This window comes from Quercus lobata, chromosome 4 (genome assembly GCF_001633185.2).
Source record: "Quercus lobata isolate SW786 chromosome 4, ValleyOak3.0 Primary Assembly, whole genome shotgun sequence".
In the NCBI taxonomy this organism is placed as follows: Eukaryota; Viridiplantae; Streptophyta; class Magnoliopsida; order Fagales; family Fagaceae; genus Quercus; species Quercus lobata.
This window is the reverse complement of record NC_044907.1, coordinates 79,024,222-79,044,217: the sequence shown is the minus strand read 5'-3', so window position 1 is coordinate 79,044,217 and position 19,996 is coordinate 79,024,222. Positions and strand designations below refer to the sequence as shown.

At 38.3% G+C, this 19,996-nt stretch overlaps 1 protein-coding gene and 1 pseudogene across 2 annotated transcripts; both read left to right on the top strand.

Annotated features, from left to right (window-relative positions):
- The first annotated feature begins 4,342 nt into the window (after positions 1 to 4,342).
- LOC115985878 lies at positions 4,343 to 10,544 on the top strand (annotated as a pseudogene).
- A 7,652-nt stretch (positions 10,545 to 18,196) lies between these two features.
- On the top strand, positions 18,197 to 19,702 carry LOC115983474 (microfibrillar-associated protein 1-like). 2 transcript variants are annotated; one of them, XM_031106170.1, is made up of 2 exons: positions 18,197 to 19,015; positions 19,258 to 19,702. In XM_031106170.1, exons 1-2 carry the CDS (start codon positions 18,549 to 18,551, stop codon positions 19,259 to 19,261), a joined length of 471 nt encoding a protein of 156 aa, XP_030962030.1. In that variant the 5' UTR covers positions 18,197 to 18,548; the 3' UTR covers positions 19,262 to 19,702. The 2 variants fall into 2 exon arrangements, with proteins under 2 accessions (XP_030962030.1, XP_030962028.1); XM_031106168.1 differs by having other exon boundaries at positions 19,250 to 19,702.
- The last annotated feature ends 294 nt before the right edge of the window (positions 19,703 to 19,996 follow it).

Below are 19,996 nucleotides of genomic sequence, written 5' to 3'. Positions count from 1 at the left end.
AAAGTTACAAAAAATCGCCCATTACAATAAAAATTGCCCAACAAAAATAATTCACCCTAACTACTATCTATCAGCTGCAAGTGTAGACAGCAGCACAGCTGAATCAACCTGTATATTCCTATAACACTTAACAAACACATAAACGCACGTGTGGAAAACAAAATAAATTCTTGATTTCACATAACATAAAATAAAAGACATATATCATGAATAACCTCATAAATATAAATCAATAATCAATGTAGCACAATGTGAAACAAGAAACAGAAATAAAACAATAATGTCTCCCCTTATTATATACAACTCATAAATAATAAAAAAAGACATCAAAATAAATACATCATGAGCCAAAAAATAAGTACAAAGTGAAGCACCTAGATACAATCTAAAGCTCCAAAGCTCCAAAACAAAAAAAAATCTCCCCCTATCTCCATCCATATGTACTCCCCCTTTTTGTGACGAATTGCCAAAGGGCAATTAAGACTCATCATCAAAAGGAGGTGGTGGAGGGGACCGTCTAAAACTCGCCAACTCTGCACACAAAGCTTGAAGCTCCATGAGAACGTCCACCAAAAGCTAACCATGAGCCGACTGAACAGTCATGATAGTGTCCAACATACGACGAATGCTGGAATCATCCGAAGTAGAAGGTGGAGGAGCAGCAGCAACAGTCAAATCAACAAATGCATCAGCAGCCAAATCACCTGAAGAAGGAGGAGAAGGAGGTGCAACACCCGAAGAAGACTCAACTCTAGGGCGTTTAGAGCTAGATCGCATCTGAGCAGCCCTCTGCCTAAGGAAGGTGGCACCTATAGGAGCTATAACATGTACGACCTCAGAAGCAGGAAACTCATCTAAACCTAAATGTAACAAAATCCAATGAATAAAAAGTGGAAAGAAAAGAGCATGAGCAGAAGAACTACTCCTATAAACCTCAACCAAAGATTGAACGAAAAGATGAGGAAAACTCATAGGAGCATCTGTGACAAGAGCATAAAAAAATGCACATCTCTCAATAAGAATAGTATGCAAATGAGAGATGGGCCAGATAGAATGGCAAGAAATCCGGAAAAAACAGATAATGAATCTCGGTCAACTCGTGAGAGGTAATCTGAGGATCAAAACCCCACTGGATAGAAGATCTAGTAAGATATGACATAATGTCATCAAGGGGAGGAGACTCATCATAAGGATAGACGGGATGTTGGACCTTAGGCACCCCAAGAGCAGAGGCCACTACTGTAGAAGTAATGACATACTCTTCACCCCTTATCCAACTCTTCACAAATTGAGTGTTGGAATCATTGGAGTGGACAGAGAAGTTTGAGTAGAACTCTTTGATCAAGGTAGCCAGAGGAGGATGGTCAATATCCAGCAAAGGCAACCAGCCCTTACCCTCAAAATTTCTCCTAATTTCTAGGTCAAGCTCATCTAAAACAACCTTTCTCTCAGCCCACACATTCCTAAGAATGTTCAGCTTCTCATAAGTTTCCTGATTTTTCTCACTAAGAAACCTCTCACTATCAAAAGGAGTAGAAGAAGAAGTGAATGTCCCATGGGCTCTAGTCTTCCTAACCATGATTCTAAAGATCAGAAAGGATAGACAGAAAAGAGACAAAAGACAAAAAAGAAGAAAAACCCAAAGGCAGACTGCATCAGACACAGTTAGAGCAAAAACAATATTTAAAATAACAATCTATATGATGCATGAACTGTATTAACACATGATGTATGCTCTAATGCAATGAGAATAGTTCAATTTTACTGTAAAAACACAAAATTTGGCGTGAACATAGAGTTTATATCAAAAACGCCAAATTTTGAAAACCCACTTTCAAAAATCCCAACAAATTGATCACATATCATTACACAAGTTGGATAACAATATATAATAATAAAATTAATCAATAACACAAGCCAATTTCATCAATTTTAGCTTAATTGAACAAAATCCCCAATTTGGGTAAGAGGCAGAAGGTGAGACTGGGCCTTTATATAGTGGAACGTATTAATCATCACCATGAACCCTGAACCCTCATACCAGAACTCATCTCTCCTATATTGGGTACATATTGCTCTTTGACCAATGCTGCAAATGTTGAGCTAGATAAGGATTGGCTTTTTATCCCCTCTACCTCCATGTTTGGATTCAGAGGCCGAGCTTCAGATCTATAAAACAAAAGCAATATTAGTGTAAAGCACACACAAATAATTAAATAGAGAAAAAATAGTTTGCTAAATAGACTTCTAGATTTAAAAAAAAAAAAAAAAAAAAAAAAAAAAAAAAAAACTAAAACTGTGATAAGTTCATTGTGAATGCTTTAACATGACGAGGACTCGTTGGCTATAGGAAAAAGGAAAAAAAAAAAAAAAATCAGTCAAGTTGAGCTATTTTGTGGGGTCTGCGGATCTCTCCAGAAATGGTAATTGTTGGGCACTTGTTGGCTTCACTGCATTGGTAGCCTAAAATCACTAGGAATATGAGTATGATCGCATTATAATTAAGTCCCTTAAGCAAAATACCCAAATAGTTCTGGACACATTATCTAGGTTGGTGGTGAGTTGGGTTTTGTTCTCCCTTCTTTTTTTTTTTTTTTTTTTTAATAATAATTATAAGGTTATAAATTAGGTATGTTGCACATGAGGTTTAGGATTTAATGAATATTTAAAACTTGGGGTAGTAGTATTTCTTGTATTAAGTGATAACATTGGAGTAGAATTTTGAGGATGTTTTGTTTTTGGTTGATTAGAGTTCTGACATTTGTTATGAGATTTTAGGTTGTTGGTTATTTTTATTTAATATTTTTTCTAATGAATTATTCAGATTGAATAGACTTTTATTGCTTATGATTTTGGGACGTTACATTACCCATACATGATAATCGTCTAACTTCATTCAGTTTGCTCTACATATTAGAAAAATGGAACTCTTTACTTTATGGGTCTGTTTGGATTGAACTTATTGTTGCTGAAATTGAAAACTAAAAACTGAAAACACTGTATCAAATAATTTAACTACTGTAGCGCGTTTTTGGGACTGAAACTACTGTAGCGCGTTTTTGTTTTTGTTTTGTTTTTTAATATTTTTTTATTTCACTCCTTCCTCAGTAGCCTTTTTTTTTTACTCCTTTCCTGGTAGACATCGATTTCTCTCTCTCTTCGATATGCACGAGGTGGAGCTTCCTCTCTCTTTCTCCCATGGAGTTTGGTCTTATGAAGAACTAATGTTTTAGTTTCTTGATTTGGGAACTCGGTGGTGGTGGATAGATTGATCGGCGGTGGGTTTGATGGGTTGATCGGCAGTGGGTTTGATGGGTTTTATTTAGGGACTCGGTGGTGGTGGATGGGTTGATCGGCGGGGGGTTTGATGGGTTGATCGGAAGTCGGTGGTGGTTGATGGGTTGATTGGCGGTGGGTTTGCTGGGTTTGATCGGTTCTATTTGCTGGGTAGACCCGTTTTTTCGATTATGTTTGCTGGGTTTGATCGTTTGATCGGTTGCTGCGTTTTAATTTTTTTTTTTTTTTTCACATGGGTTTGATTCATATGGTTTTGGTTTTACCGTTTTGATCACTTGTTGGTTGATGGGTTTGCTGGATTTCAAGAACATGAATAGTCATGTTCTGGGTTTGATCGGTGAAGAACATGAAGAACGGTGAAGAACAATACACGCACACGCCCAGCATTGAAACGGTGCATTTAAGCTGATTTCATCCTGCGTTTCAGCTGGGAAGAGTTGCGCGTTTATTTTTACACGCTGTAGTGTGGGTCCCACGAAGTGTAAAACGCAAACGTAGAAAGACTCAGCTAAACGCTGGATCCAAACAGATACTATGTGATGCTATATTACTTGTTGGGTGCCTTACCGTGTGGGTCCAGCCCACATGCATTGTCAAAGCTCATTCATTAGCTTGTTCCAAAAGTCTTCAATGCAAGTTTTTTCCATTTAATGAGAAGTGACCAAAGCATAGAGAGGTCTGACTTCTCAATGAGAAGTGTTCCAAAGTCAGCTTTTGGTTTAATGCAAAAGCTGAGCAAGTGTGTGATACACGCTGAAGAGAAAAGAAGGAAAAGAAAAGAAAGGCCATTCGGCCAGTGAGTGTGATAGAGAGAAACACACTTGAGAGAAGAGCTGAAGCAAAAAGAGAGCCATTCGGCCATTGTGAGAGAAACACAAGTGAGAGCTTCAGCTTGAGGAGTTGCAGTTCGTGTGAAGAAATAGAGAGAAACACAGTGAGAGTGTGAGTGAGTGAAAAAGAAAAAGGAGATATTTTTCTTTGCTCAAGTTATACACAAGGAAGATAAATTGGTGGAGTTCTCATAGAGTTTTTGAGTGCTACAACCATGGAGAGTTGGAGTATTCAAAGGAAGATTTTGTTACTATCTTTGTGGTGAGATTGTATTTACTTCTTGAGATTTATTTGTTGTATATCCAATTTATTGTGAACACAAGTTTAGCATAAACTTGATAGTTATAATCTCTATTTCATAGTGGATATTTTTCGGAGCTGTCCCGTGATTTTTCCCTCTACATTAGAGGGTTTTCCACGTAAGATTTGGTGTTTTTATGTGATTGTGTTTATGTGGTGCTTGCTGGAATGATTTTTGTTTCCATAATATTGCTATTGCTCGATAGTCATTAATTTTAATTCATACATAGACATAGAGGGAATTAGGATTTTTCCCCAACATTACTAACTATTAGTGAGGTGGCCTCTGCATGCTGCATGTTAGCCTTATTAGGTTAAGTACAAAATGCAGTGTATCATTTCATTTATACAGGCATTTTTACCAAAACATCTTCTACGCATAATACATGTCTCGGAATAATAGTACACATGCACACAAAAAAAGACACGACAAAAAAGGGGTAGAGAGAAACATAAGTAACATGGCCAATGAAGCCCCTGGCTATAGAAAACTTTCCATATATTAATCTTGCTACTGAATCTCCAGCTTCAATCCAACAATCTTCTGTAGTAAAACACATTTGTGGTTGATGCTTAAGAAAAGGATAGTTTCTCATTTTAGCATGCAAAAAGGCTGCTACATTTTCTGCTTTAAACCACTCAAGCAAATCAATTATTACCGGATAACAGATTCAGAGTACAACCTGTGTTTATGTTAAATTGCAGAGCTCCTTGGGATAGATGCTAAAACATTCACTTTCAGCTATGCTGAACTAAAGGCAGCTACAGAAGATTTTAGTCCTGATAATAAGCTTGGAGAGGGAGGCTTTGGACCTGTTTATAAGGTAAGCCCTTATTCTAAGTAAAAACTTTAGTGGCTGAACCCAAGCGATTACCTTAAAGATTATTGTCTGATATAAGTTTAGAGCTGCTATACATCTATTTCTATATTCAAGCAATAACAATGATCAAATCACAGATTGCAACATCACCTTTTTCTTTTTGTTTCTTACCTTTTCTTTTCTTTAATTTTTTGTTGTGAATTTGCATAGCACTTCATGCCATGATCTTTTGTTCCTGTGATTGGCGAGAAGCTGGAAATTGCAATTATTGTAAAAGTAAATCGATCCATAAATAAATGAAGATGCTTAACCTCATATCCATTCCTTTTCTATTTCTTTTACTAGTTATAATGCACATGCATCTTCTGCTATTATTATCTTTCTACTTTAGTATTAGTAAAAAATTATTCAAAGTTCATATTAAAAATGAACGAACCTATTTTTGTTTCTCAAAAAAAAAAAAATGAACGAACCTATTTTCTGACTCGGGCAATTTTCCCAAATTCACTTTTCTAAGCTGCAATATAATAAAATCTGTAACACATTTTTTTTCCTTTATTTGGCCTGGTTACACATTTAAAATAATGGTTTTTGTTCCTTTTTTTGGGGGGCTATCGTGGATTTGTAGGGCTGTTCAGTCTTCGGTGCAACTTGTTATTTACACTTGGTATGCTTATAAAAGAAAGCATAAGATGGTGAAATGATGTCAATTTTTCCTGTATATCTCAATTTCAAGAAGTGAATTTGTTATGGTAAGAGCCTTATGGCTCAATCAGCACCTCCTGTTATTTCCAATGGAGATGTCGAAGGTTCAAATCCCCCCATCCCCCAACAATCGAATTATCAATAAAAAGAAGAAGAACTGAATCTGTAATTATAAGTCACTCATTTACAGCAAACTACTTATAGAGGGTGATGAATTGATGAAAATGGGGAAAATTAAATTTTAAACCTTGTAGTTTGTGGTTGATTTCAAATAAACCCTAAACTTAAATTTAAAACTTTGTAGTTTCTCAAAGTTTCAGTTAACCCCATCCATCCATGTTTCCAATAATGTCGCTTAATTACACGAGTCCAAAATGGTGCATTTTTCTAAGTCTAAAATAATGCCTTAATATATATATATATATATTTATATTTATATATTTAGTTTGTGCCTTGTCAATTTTTTGTGTTTGGTAAATGATGTAATTTTTTCACCAAAAAAAAAATTATTGGGCATATCCTAAGTAGTCAAGTAGTCTCACTTTAAACAAACTAAGTAACAAATCTTGAATTGATGATTCAAAAACATTATATCCTCATGGACGGTTTATAGTTTGAGTAGTTGTTTAAAATAGATTGTTAAAAATCAAATGGTCAAGAAAAAACCATTTATGGCTGACATTTACTAGATTTGATAATAATGGGAACCATTAGATGAGTAATTACATCTTGTAGAAGGTATCACATTTTGAGTAATCAAATTTGGTATGAATAACTACCACGCACCATTGATGTAATGGTCACTCTATAAGTATAAGTAATAGTGAGGTGTGGGGGATAAAGGCCAGGATTCAAGTCTCTATAAGGGAGCTTCACGTACATATACACTTAGATTATATTAAAATAAAATTTCTATTTTGTTTTAAAAAAATGGTATGAATAAAGAATTTTCAAAATGTTTTAGTATTAGGAGATTCTGACAAAATAATTGAAGCCATCAGTAAACAAGAAAACTTTTTGTTACTAGTTTATTAGCTAGGAGCATCAAATAAAGGGAACTTTTTTCTTTTTTTTTTTCCTAGACATTTGTATGGTTTGTTACCTGATCTATGAAATGGGATCCATATTCCATACGATTATCTCTTTGGTAGTTTTTAGCTTGCTACATGCATTGCTTCATTGCTTGTATCATTGGAGAAAAAACCACTCTAGAAAGCTAGTTTTTTAATCTAACAATTAAAGTTTTGGACCTAATGAGAGCAATCTAGAGCTTGGTAGATCATTTATGTTGGGTATTCTTGTCATCTTATCCCCATATGATACTTTTCCTTTGAACGGTATGAGATATAAAATTGAAAATGATTAGACTGTGTTAGGTTCTAAAGACTTACGTATTTATATATTTAGAACTCTAATGTGTATTGTTGGCAAACCATGATCAAAACAATGTGTTTAGAAGTGTTTTAGTCTTGCTCAAAGTTGTGTATTTTATGTAAAGTTGGAATCGAGCTAATGCAGAAAGCATTATACATTTCAGCCTAGCTCGATTGATCGAAGCTTAGGCTCTATCGATCGAAGCTCGAGCAGAATGTTTTTTTCTGCAGATTTCCAACTCAGTCCTAGTTGTTTAAAACGTTTTAGGGTTTTCTAATTTATCCTAAGTATAAAAGGCAAACCCTAGCCACGTTTTAATGTTGCTCATATTGTGGTTTGTGTAAATCTCTTGTGAGATCTAGAGAAGCTTTCTTTTACACAAACTTAGGGTTTTCAAGGAGGAGATATTATCTACATCTTGATGATCAACTCGGTTGCTACCATTGAAGCTTAAAGAAAACACAAGCGGGTGTGCTTGTATTTGGTGGTGAATCTAAGAAAGAAGGAGTCCGTGGATTCGGAGCTTGCACATGGTCGTGTCAGTAAGTTCTACTGGTTGGTAGCAATAAGAAGTCGAGCGTGGGGGTTTGTAAGTCTTATTGTATGAACTTCGATTCTTTCAAGATAGTAGATTCAAGTTTACCTTGAGGATAGCTAGGTCAAATCCTCCCCAGATTTTTACCGGTTTGGTTTCCTGGGTGATCATATCTTATGTTATTTTCTGCTGCTTTGCATGATATGATCTTTGTGATTGTGATAACCTAGATTTGTTAAATTGGACTAAGTAATAACTTGGCTAATTACCTAGGTTAAATCAATTGTGTTTTAAGGGGTCTAAAAACTATCAGACTGGATATATAATTCTTGGTGAAAAATAATCATTAAGCAACTACAATGTTTTGAGTTTTATCCTAATCAATTTAATGTATAAATGATCATGTGGTTTTCTTTTACATATCTCCTTTTTTACTTTAATAGATTAAAATCATGAGTAGATGAGTAATTATTTTAAACGATTTTCATTGATATTTTGTTTGGTACTTTGTATTATTTAGGGAACACTTAATGATAGGAGAGTAATTGTTGTAAAGCAACTCTCGGTTACATCACACCAAGGAAAGAACCAATTCATAACTGAGATTGCTACTATATCGACTGTGCAACACCGTAACCTTATGAAGTTGTATGGATGTTGCATTGAGGGAGATAAACGACTCCTTGTGTATGAGTATCTAGAGAATAAAAGTCTTGATCAAGCATTATTTTGTATGTGAATGTATCATTGTTGTTGCTCTTTTGCTCTCTTTGTGTGTGTGTGTGTGCGTGCACATATATATATATATATATATATGTGTGTGTGTGTGTGTGTGTGTGTGTGTGTGTGTTTTTATGTATTTGTTTATACAATGTTGATTTAATTTATATGCTTGAATGAGACAGGAAAAAGAACTTTGAATCTCAATTGGTCAACACACTTTGATATATGCTTGGGTGTAGCAAAAGGTTTAGCTTATCTTCATGAGGAGTCACGGCTTCGAATTGTACTCAGAGTTGTGAAGGCTAGTACTATCCTGCTTGACATTGATCTCATCCCCAAGATATCAAACTTCGGCTTGGCCAAGCTTTATGATGAAAAAAAAACCCACATAAGCACCAGTGTTGTAGGGACCATGTAAGATCCTAGAGGCATAGGCATAGCTTGTCACCTTGTCCCTATGAATTACACAATTCTTTATTTTATTTTATATTATTTAGTAATGTTAAGACTAAACTATGCATGTGATCATTGTTGATGTAGTGGGTATCTTGCACCGGAGTACGCCATGCGTGGGCACCTTACAGAGAAGGCTGATGTGTTTACCTTTGGTGTTGTTGCTCTAGAGCTTGTTAGTGGGAGGCTAAATTCTGACTCAAGCTTAGAAGAAGAAAAAATATATCTTCTTGAATGGGTATGAACAATATTTTCATGCTCCATATATGAGATTGTTATCTTTCTTTAATTAGATGGATTTTTGTTCTTCAAAACTTATCAGTAGCTTGTTTGGATACGTGCTTTGGGTTCATGATAGTCACGATCCATCCACAATTATTTTATTTATTTATTTTATTTTATTGCTTCTACCAAAATTTGAAGTATCATTAAAAGTTAGATCAGTAAATATATAAAACGTTTTTTTTTCTTTATAAATAAAAAAATAAAACTTGGATCTTATGAAGAACAAAGTTTGGACGTCCAAAGGAAGCAATTATTTTAATTGCTAATTTAAATTATTTGAAAAGAAGTCAACTTTGCATCATAATAGGGAATGAAATGAGTCTCCATGCCCAAAGCTATGCTTGTAAGAGCCTACTTTTGTGTGAACAACATTTTTTAATAGCCTCTTTCAAAGTTATTTTTATGAAATTTAAGAAAAGAAATAAGTTTTTTTTGTTATGTTTTTGTTCATATTTATTCATTATGTTGAGGTGATCATGGTTTTGAAGTTTACACTTTCTTTGATGTTGAAGTATATGTCAATCTTAATTTATCACTAATCCTTATGTCTAGAATATTTAAATGAGTGCTTAAAAATGAAGTGATTGATTAGATTCACAAATGAGCTTGTGGATGAATTTAGGGTCATCCGGGTTTTATCTAGATCCCCAGTGATTCAGACTATTTGAATACTCACTACCAATACCTTTATACTATATTATGAACACTTGGATAGTTAGACTCATTGAAACAATTGGATTTCTTACTTCCACCACTTCTTTACTATATTCTGAACCTGAAGAAAATTGTCTTATTGAAACAAAAGTATCACTCACTGCCACCACTTGTACACAACATTGTAAAGCTACTCTAATAACATATATATCTTTTCTCAGGGTTGGCAGTTGCATGAAATCAACCGTGAAGTTGATCTTGCAGACTCTAAATTATCAGAATTCAATGAGGAAGAAGTAAAAAGACTAATAGGAGTATCTCTTTTGTGCACTCAAGCATCCCCAACATTGCGACCATTAATGTCACGTGTGGTGGCAATGCTCTCAAGAGATATTGAAGTGAGCACTGTAACTTCAAGACCAGCATATTTGACAAATTGGAAATATGATGATATAACTGTTACTAGCTATTTCAACTCATCATCAGCCAGTACAAGCATTGTGGGTGATGTAGGGAATTCATCAGCAAATGCTTCTAAATCTGTGCTTGGTGATACTATCAAATAGGGTTGATGAGAATTCGTCATTTTTTTTCTTCAAATTTTTTCTTGTGTGTAAATTAAAAGATTTTTGTGTATTTATATAGTCATGGATGTAATTGTTTAGCATGGATGTTGCAATCTTCCTTTGGTGAGTTTGACACCATAATTCCTTAAGTGTCTTGTGACAAAAACACTATCAAATGTGACGCACTATTCAAGAAGTTAAAGAAATGTTTCACATGGAGATTTACCTTATTTATTTATTTAAAATTTCACTAGTTGAAATTCATAATTGAAAATAAATTAACTCTTTCACTTATCTGCTCACTATATACCATCGTGAAATACTGAATGAGTTTGACCAAGGCATCTAACCCTGATATTTAAGCTATGTTGGCATGTGAGACATTGTTGAGTGATAGTCACAGAATCCATTCAATTGAGACATATAAGAAAAAAAGAGATTTAATCCCCAAAGAATCTTTTCTATATTCAAGTTACCCTAAAGAAAATTACTACTTGTTTGGCAAGCACTAGAATATTACATCTTATAAAAATCAATTATCACAACATCAAATCACTTTCAAAGTTCTAAAACTCGTTATATGTATCACAAAGTCCAACTTCAAATCAAAGAAACAACTACAAGTCAATTTAATCCAACCTCATAACTCATTGAGGTAAAATCTCAAACACTTGACATGCAACTAACAAACCCACAACTAAAACAATTTCATAGTTAACACTATCAACTTTTCACATGTATCAAAATCACTCCAAAGGTGTAAAAAAACTCATACAAAATAAATCTCAATCTTCCTCATAGATTAAATGAACCCATATGGTTGCCCCAGAAATCCAAACGTTGTGTGTACATTTAGTACTTAAATCCTACTTTCCCCAAACTACATTCACTCACTGAAAAGTCAAAAGCAAGCCCTCTTTCCTAAATTCTTCAATGGAAGGACCAAGCTCAATTTCTAAAGATCAATGTACCTCAATACACCTTGAATTTTTTATTTCCCCTTGTTTGGATGCCTAGAAAGAAAAAAAAAAAATATATATATATATATATAGCAAAAGAAAAGAATCTGGGTCTAGTTTATCTATTTAGTTAATTAAACTCTTTCCCTCTCTAAATTTGAAAAATGAATGAAAGTCTCACCTATTGTTTAGCCAATATATCCAATTATTTAATTATTATACTCAGCTAAGTGGAAAGTTAACTGGTTAAACAATTCCATGTTTTTAAAATTTTCTGTAAGTAAATAGAAACATGCATATTAATTAATTAATTAATAATATATATATATATATATATATGTGGGGCCAGAAGACTTATGACCTGGCCCATTTCCCATTAGGACCCAGGGCCCGTGCCGAGGAGTGTAGTTGCCGAGGACGAGTGGCGAAAGACCGAATGGCCTAGAGATGCAGCCGGGGACGACCCTGTCCTCGGTATCCTAAGACTTCAAGGGGAAGGGTAGCATGTCGTCAAAGGCGGCCTCCGAAGCGCCCCCAGAAGATAAGGCGAGTAGAATGGGACCTATATGGGGGTATAGAGTGGGAGTGGTTCAAGTAAAAGACGTCACCTCTGCATTGAATGCGCCCACAAACATCCTGGCCATATTAATGGGAAAAGACTCCTGAACAGTGTGGCTTCGGTTATTGCAACTAACAGCAAGAAGGGGGAGGCGGCTAATGGGATAGGTACTCGAGTAGGTACCTGCCTGATCAATAGATGGAGGATCGGGATCAACCATGAAGGGCTATATAATGTAAAGGCTTAGGCGCCAAATAAGAGGGGAGGGGGGACCGAGAGAAAAAAAAAGAATATGAACATTAAGCTTGATGGGCAAGATCCATGGACAACCATGGCCCGTCCCTGCGTGTCTACCACGAGAATCATGACTAACCACCGTTCAATGACCAAGGCCTAGCCTTTCAAGCCCACGCTCTACAAATTTTATTATTTGGGCCTTTTAACGTACGAACTCAACATCATTTTCGGGTCGTTACAAACTGAGTCCTTACAATTGGCGCCGTCTGTGGGGAAGGCTTGTGCGTTGGCACAGGCGGTGGATCGAGAAAGTCCCCCCACCATTTCCAATGGCCCGTTGTTATGCCCTAACATAAAGTCCCACTAGGGGCTGCGCTTCGAAGCACCTGTGGCCCGGGCAGTTCTTGGGGCTTCCAACGTCACATCAACGTCCCACACCTTGGCTGAGGGGCTGGTCCCCCCAAAATTAAAGAAAATATCTAAGTTTTGGACAGAACTAAGGTATTGTATGGTCCTCGGACTCAAACCTATGAGGAAACCAACTACTTAAAGAGAATATCTAAGTTTTGGACAGAACCAAGGTATTGTATGGTCCTCAGACTCAAACCTATGAGGAAACCAACTACTTAAAAGAAATCTAAGTTTTGGACAGAACCAAGGTATTGTATGGTTCTCGGACTCAAACCTATGAGGAAACCAACTATTTAAAGAAAATATCTAAGTTTTGGACAGAACCAAGGTATTGCATGGTCCTCGGACTCAAACCTATGGGGAAACCAACTATTTAAAAGAAATCTAAGTTTTGGACAAAACCAAGGTATTACATGGTCCTCGGACTCAAACCTATGGGGAAACCAACTACTTAAAAGAAATCTAAGTTTTGGACAGAACCAAGGTATTGCATGGTCCTCGGACTCAAACCTATGGAGAAACCAACTACTTAAAAGAAATCTAAGTTTTGGACAGAACCAAGGTATTGCATGGTCCTCGGACTCAAATCTATGGGGAAACCAACTACTTAAAAGAAATCTAAGTTTTGGACAGAACCAAGGTATTGCATGGTCCTCGGACTCAAACTTATGGGGAAACCAACTACTTAAAAGAAACCTAAGTTTTCGACAGAGCCAAGGTATTGCATGGTCCTCGGACTCGAACTTATGTGGAAACCAACTACTTAAAGGAGATCTAGATACCAGGCTCGGCCTAACAATATGCATGACATCTCGAATGATGCCTATATCTCCCCAAAAGTGTGTTCAGGCACAAATTCAACGTCCTATGGACGCAGGTAAGTTAGAATTCTGGGATATGATCCCTAATACATCATATGCACGACCATTCATACATGTTAAGATAACTAGTTTAAAAATCAGGAGATCCGCAACAATAGTAAGCATCAGCAAGGGTAACTAACATACAATTTAAAGGAAGAAAAGAATTTTATATATGTCGTTTTGTCCACGTCCTCGGAAGGCAGAGCAGGACTAGTCTCGGGGCCCTGGAAGACATCCCTTTCTTGGGAAGGCTGAGCAGGGTCGGTTTCGATGCCCTTGGGGATCTCAGTAAGGGGAATTGCCTGTAGGGGCTGAACAAGAATGGCTGGCTCCTCGGCATCAGGGATCAGAGCGCTGATCGTAGGCTCGACACCCTCTTTGGGCATCTCGGGATTCATACCTCCAAGTGCTTCTGTCGTATCATGAGGCTCTCCTCCTTCAATCAACTCGCTAGGAGGGATGATGACCTGTGCAGCTTCTGACTGAGTAACTCCTGCCTCGTGTTGATCGCTCATAGCTTCGGAGCTGGTGAGGGCGGTCTCACGGATGGCTGGAGGATAAAATATACTCTCCGCCTTCCACAAGTCAGACGAAGCATCCACCCCAGCTCGTTTTAAGGCCTTTTCCCAAACCTGGGAGTAGTATAGTCTGCATACTCGAGGAATTTGAGCTTTAAGGGAGGCTTGGGTTTTAGCCATCCCCGTCTCGTAACCCTCCTCTTCGGCCTTGTCCCTAGTAGCTTCGGCCTCGTTTCTGGCAAACTCAGCCTCCTGCTTGGCCCTCACGGTTTCGTCCCGAGCAAACTCCGCCACGCTATTGGCATTCTCTGTCATGATCAGTTTCTTCTTCAAATCACTGATCTGCTTCTTGGCTATCTGCAATTGCTCCTCGACATCGAGTAGGCGCTTTGTCTGCTCATCGGCCTGCTTTTGGGCACCAGTTAAACCTGCCAAGGCACTATCCCTATCTCGGGTAGCTCCTTTAAGTTCTCCCTAGCCTTTGCGAGGTCAGTCTCGGAAGCTTTGAGGGTCCGCGAAGCATTTATGCGTTTGGTGCGCTCATCCTCGGCGGCCTTACTTTGCCCCTTCACTTCATCCTCCATCCTATAGGTGGCCTGGATAGCCTGCCAATTGAGACAAGTATATTATGAATGTAAATTTAGGAGCCACAATTGGCAGAGCCTTAGGTTTCAAGAGTCTTACCATACCCAGGTACCTCTTCACGCTAAGGAAAACCTCCTACATCCTCATGTTCTTTAACTCTTCCACATCAATAGGAAGCAACATGGTTCTCCCTAATGCGTCGGCTACATAACCGTCATCACCGTCTCCAAGGTCCCTCATGGACACGGTTTCCAGCAATGGCTCCCCGTGGAGCATTGGGGCAGGAAGCCAAGCGCTCGACATGGATTGGGTTTCGATCTCTTTCCCCTTGCTTTGGTGCCCAATTTTTAACTGTTTCGGAGCTCGCGGGGCTTCGTCCCTCTCCTGTGAGGATTGAGATTTTCCCCCATCCATGGGCTCCTTACTCTTGGGGCTCCTCTTTCTCTTTGAGTCAGTGGGCTCCGGCCGAGGAGGCAGAGCTGATTGGGGAGGAGCAGGAAGCTTGGGACGGGGAGATTGTGGCTGCGACTTAGTAGAGGAAGACCTAGTCTGCACGGGCTGAGGCTGAGACAGGGGAGACGGAGCATTGGATTGCGGCCTTCCCTGTGCACCCTTCCCCGGCTGGCCTTCAATGAGGTCGAACAGGCTAGTTGGAGGCTTTCTCTTAAGACCCATCTCGGCTCGGGAGGATATTCTCACTGACAACAGTTCCACTTCGGACAAGTCTGGGTCACCTAGATCACCAGAAGGATCCTCGGATGGGTCGGCATGGTCAAATGCCCCAAAACCCTCCTCGGACAGACCCAAATTACCTTCGTCCTCTGCTGCGTGATGAGACGATGAAGAGCCCACCAATGGGATGCCCACTGGGACAGGAGATCCTTTGGAGACCAAAAACCCTTGTTTAACTACGGTAATTTTTGGAAGCCGAGGACGGTTAGCGCTAATCACGTGCTTTGGGTCGGCAAATGACTTCTGAATGGGATCGTACCTTAAGATTTTGTGAGCGGCTCTGACTTGACCGTCCTCTTTATTTACAAAAACTGCTGCTTGAAGAACAGTTTCCAAATCAACCCAGTTAACCAGATGAAAGTGTCGGTGAAAGGCGTTTGGATCTGCAAAAAAAGAACATGTACATGGTTAGTAACTGAACCGCACCAAATTAAAACGGCGCAAAGGATTGGCACCCTTCTACTCTCCATACCCCACCTGGTTCTCCCTCCACCATAGGGCACGGAAGGCCATCATGCCATTCCCCGGAGATAATAAGAAAGTCCTTATTCAACCCCTTGTTGGAGTCGGGGAGGCACTGGATTAGCCGAACCCTATCGTATCTCGTCTTCATGTAGTAGGATTTGCCCTTCAAATTTTGGAGATTGCAGCACCAATTTACGTCATGAAGGGTTAGTTTTAGCCCCATTTTCTCGTTTAAGGCATCCACACAACCTAGAATCCTAAACACATTGGCAGCGCACTGGGTGGAAGCTAATTGGAAATGCCTAAGGTAACTCTTCATTATTGGTCCCATGGGGATTCTCATCCCCCCCTCTACGAAGGTGAGAATGGGGATTACCACCTCGCCCGTCCTTCTCAGAAGATGCCACTCCCCCATCTTACAGTGCCTCAAACTCACGTTGGGGGGAATCGTATAATCGACGATGAACTTTTTCATCGCCTCTTCAGTGTCAACCAATTTTCTCAATCTCAATTTAACCATCTCTAAGAGTTGCTAAGCAAACTCAATGGATGACGGGAGAAGGAAAGGAACAAGAGAAAAATAAACCCAGAAAAGAAAAAGCAGGAGTTAATGAAGGTAGAGAACTTACAGAAAAGAGGAAAGGTGCCTCGGACAAGCTTTTTGTGCTGGAGATAGACTTGAATTTGGATGAAAGTTTGGATGAACCCAGGATATACGCGCTAGAACTCTTAAGTGCAAAAGTGAAGAGACAAATCAGTTCCAAAAATCATTTATACCTCCTATCGAAAGTAACTGCACAATTTTTCCCGCCCATAAAGGCAAGGAAATCTCCACCGTTAGATCACCATCACGCCGTTGAACGTGGGAAGCACAGAGCCGCCCGCATTTAATGAGGACATGTTTTAACTTCCAAAGGCCCTAGGAACGTGCCTCGGGTAGACGAAGAGTCTCGGGAACCGATAGGTGACAAGGATTGACAAGTTTTGACAGAGGCCTGATGTCATCAAAACCCTCCTATCCGGCCGAGGATCCGGACAGTAGGATTTTGAGGGGCTATTGTGGGGCCAGAAGACTTATGACCCGACCCACTTCCCATTAAGACCTAGGGCCCGTGCCGAGGAGTGTAGTTGCCGAGGACGAGTGGCGAAAGATCGAATGGCCTAGAGATGCAGCCGAGGACGGCCCTGTCCTCGGCATCCTAAGACTTCAAGGGGAAGGGCAGCATGTCGTCAAAGGCGGCCTCCGAAACGCCCCCAGAAGATAAGGCGAGTAGAAGATATCACCTCCGCATTAAATACGCCCACAAACGTCCTGGCCATATTAATGGGAAAAGACTCCTGAACAGTGTGGCTTCGGTTATTGCAACTAGCAGTAAGAAAGGGGAGGCGGCTGATGGGACAGGTACTCGAGTAGGTACCTGCCTGATCAACAGATCGAGGATCAGGATCAACCGTGAAAGGCTATATAATGTAAAGGCTTAGGCGCCAAATAAGAGGGGAGGGGGGACCGAGAGAAAAAAAGAATATGAACATTAAGCTTGATGGGCAAGATCCATGGACAACCATGGCTCGTCCCTGCGTGTCTACCACGAGAATCATGACTAACTACCGTTCAATGACCAAGGCCTAGCTTTTTAAGCCTACGTTCTACAAATTTTATTGTTTGGGCCTTTTAACGTACGAACTCAACATCATTTTGGGGTCGTTACAAATTAAGTCCTTACATATATATATATATATATATATATTTCAATGCTTATAAAATTTGTTTTATAACAAATATAATTGCTTTAAAATTATTATCAAAAATTATTTTAAAAGAATATTAAAACCTAACCACTAATAATATATATACATGTCTACTGTCTACCTATACAAGAATTAAAAATTATGTTATATGTTTATTATTTTATTAATCAATATTAAGGGAAAAATGATTAAATACCCATAATAAAACTATGTAGCAAAATACCTCTTTTTCCAAAGTATATAATAAAATTTTGTTGTTTTCGACTGGTAAAACTTGACATAGGTAATATCGAATTTTATGCATATTTTGCCACTTAAATTTTCTTCAATATTGATAATGTTGAGTTTTATTTAAAAATACATGTTTAACAAAATCAAATTCCAAGACAAAAACATTTTAATAAATAATTTTTTGGAAAAATGTGCATTTTGCTACAAAGTTTTAAAATTAATATTATTTACTCATTTAACATTCGGCAATCGGCACACGCTCAAAAAAAAAAAAAAAAAAAAAAACCTGTGGAGCAAAAGGGGAAAACGGTAAAATATATAAGGCGTATATTTAGAAGAAGAAGAAAAAGAAAAGAGGGAAGAAGATCGGTTGGTCAGCTCAGCCAGCTCTCCCGAAGAAGAAGAAGAGCCAGAGCAGATCGGCGTGAGAGATTGAGACTGAGAGAAGGAGAGAGATTATCAAGTTGTTGTTTGGGTTATTTATTTTGTGTACAATTGTTGGCCAAAACAATTTTAAGCCTGTGTTTGTTCCCAAGTTGGAGAGGGATACCATTGCTGAGCGGGAACGTCTTGAGGCTGAGGAACGGGCCCTTGAGGAATCAAAGAAGAAGAGATTGGAGGAGAGGAAGGTGCAGACAAAGCAGATTGTGGTTGAGGAGATCCGGAAAGATGAAGAGATTCAGAGGAATTTGGAAATGGAGGCAGATGTTGCTGATGTGGATACTGATGATGAAGTGAATGAGGCAGAGGAGTATGAAGCTTGGAAGGTGAGGGAGATTGCTAGGATCAAGAGGGATAGGGATGACCGTGAGTCGATGTTGAAGGAGAGGGAAGAGATTGAGAGGGTGAGAAACATGACAGAGGAAGAGAGGAGGGAGTGGGAGAGGAAGAATCCAAAACCTGCTGCGCCACAAAAGCAGAAATGGAGGTTCATGCAGAAATATTACCACAAGGGTGTGTTCTTCCAGTCAAATGCTGACGACACTGCTGCAACTGCTGCATCAGATAATATTTACACTCGGGATTTCTCTGCCCCAACTGGAGAAGATAAGATGGACAAGACAATATTGCCCAAGGTCATGCAGGTCAAGCACTTTGGTCGTAGTGAAAGGACAAAATGGACTCATCTTGTCAATGAGGATACAACCGACTGGGACAACCCGTAAGTTTTATCTTTTGATTATTCTTCATTCATTAGTAATTGCTATATCGTATATACATTTACTTTTGATATTGATCTGCTTTTCTACCGATTCTTGTTAATCTTTGCTACATCAGTTCTATATTTTGATGGTGTGTATGAGAAGTCAAAAATAAAAAATTTATGCTACTTTTTGTTACTTGAATATTCTTTACCCATTTCTATTCTTGATCTCAATTATCAAATGTTTGTTAGTTGAGCAGGTAGACATACAATGATCCTCTACGCACAAAATACAATGCAAAAATGGCTGGAATGAATGCACCTATAGCTAAACCTAAAGGGAGCAAGAAATTGAAGGATTGGGAGTCTCGTTGATTTTAGAGCACATATGGAAAGCATTCCTGTAGCTTTTTATCAATCATCTTATTGGAGAATTGAGTATGTTTTGGCTATTATTATTTACTTACATGTAGGATTGATAGCATCATTTTCTACTTATCTTATTATAGAAGCAGGCTAAGGCAGTTATTATGAATTCAAAGCAGCTAAGGCAGGTGAAGGTGGCTTTAGTTTTGTGGACAGAAATGCACCTTAGAATATCATGACACGAGATTACGATTCAGTCACGTCATGTATTGCATGTTTTAGTTGTTGGATACATACGTTTTCTTCCCACTTAGCAAAAGAAGGTGTTTGAATTGCATTTGAAAGTTGTGTTTAGAGACTACGTTTGGTAGACTCTAATAACCATTAACCATGGTAATGTAATAGCTATTTTGTTGTTACTTGTTAGGTTATGTTTTTATTACAAAAAATAGTTATTTCTTATGAATAACTATTCTTTAAAATGAGGAATAGGTATTTCCTATTAAAAATACTAAATCCTTATTCCTTAAATCCTTATAACTAAAATTCCTTAAAAAAAAAAACCCTAATTGCTGCTCCCTTCAGCATTTTTTTTTTTTTTTAGCTGGTCTACTGCAAGCTCTTTTTTGTCCT

Excerpts from the sequence above, each read along its gene's own strand:
- LOC115983474 (XM_031106170.1), top strand. The coding sequence starts at position 18,549 with ATGGAGGCAGATGTTGCTGATGTGGATACTGATGATGAAGTGAATGAG.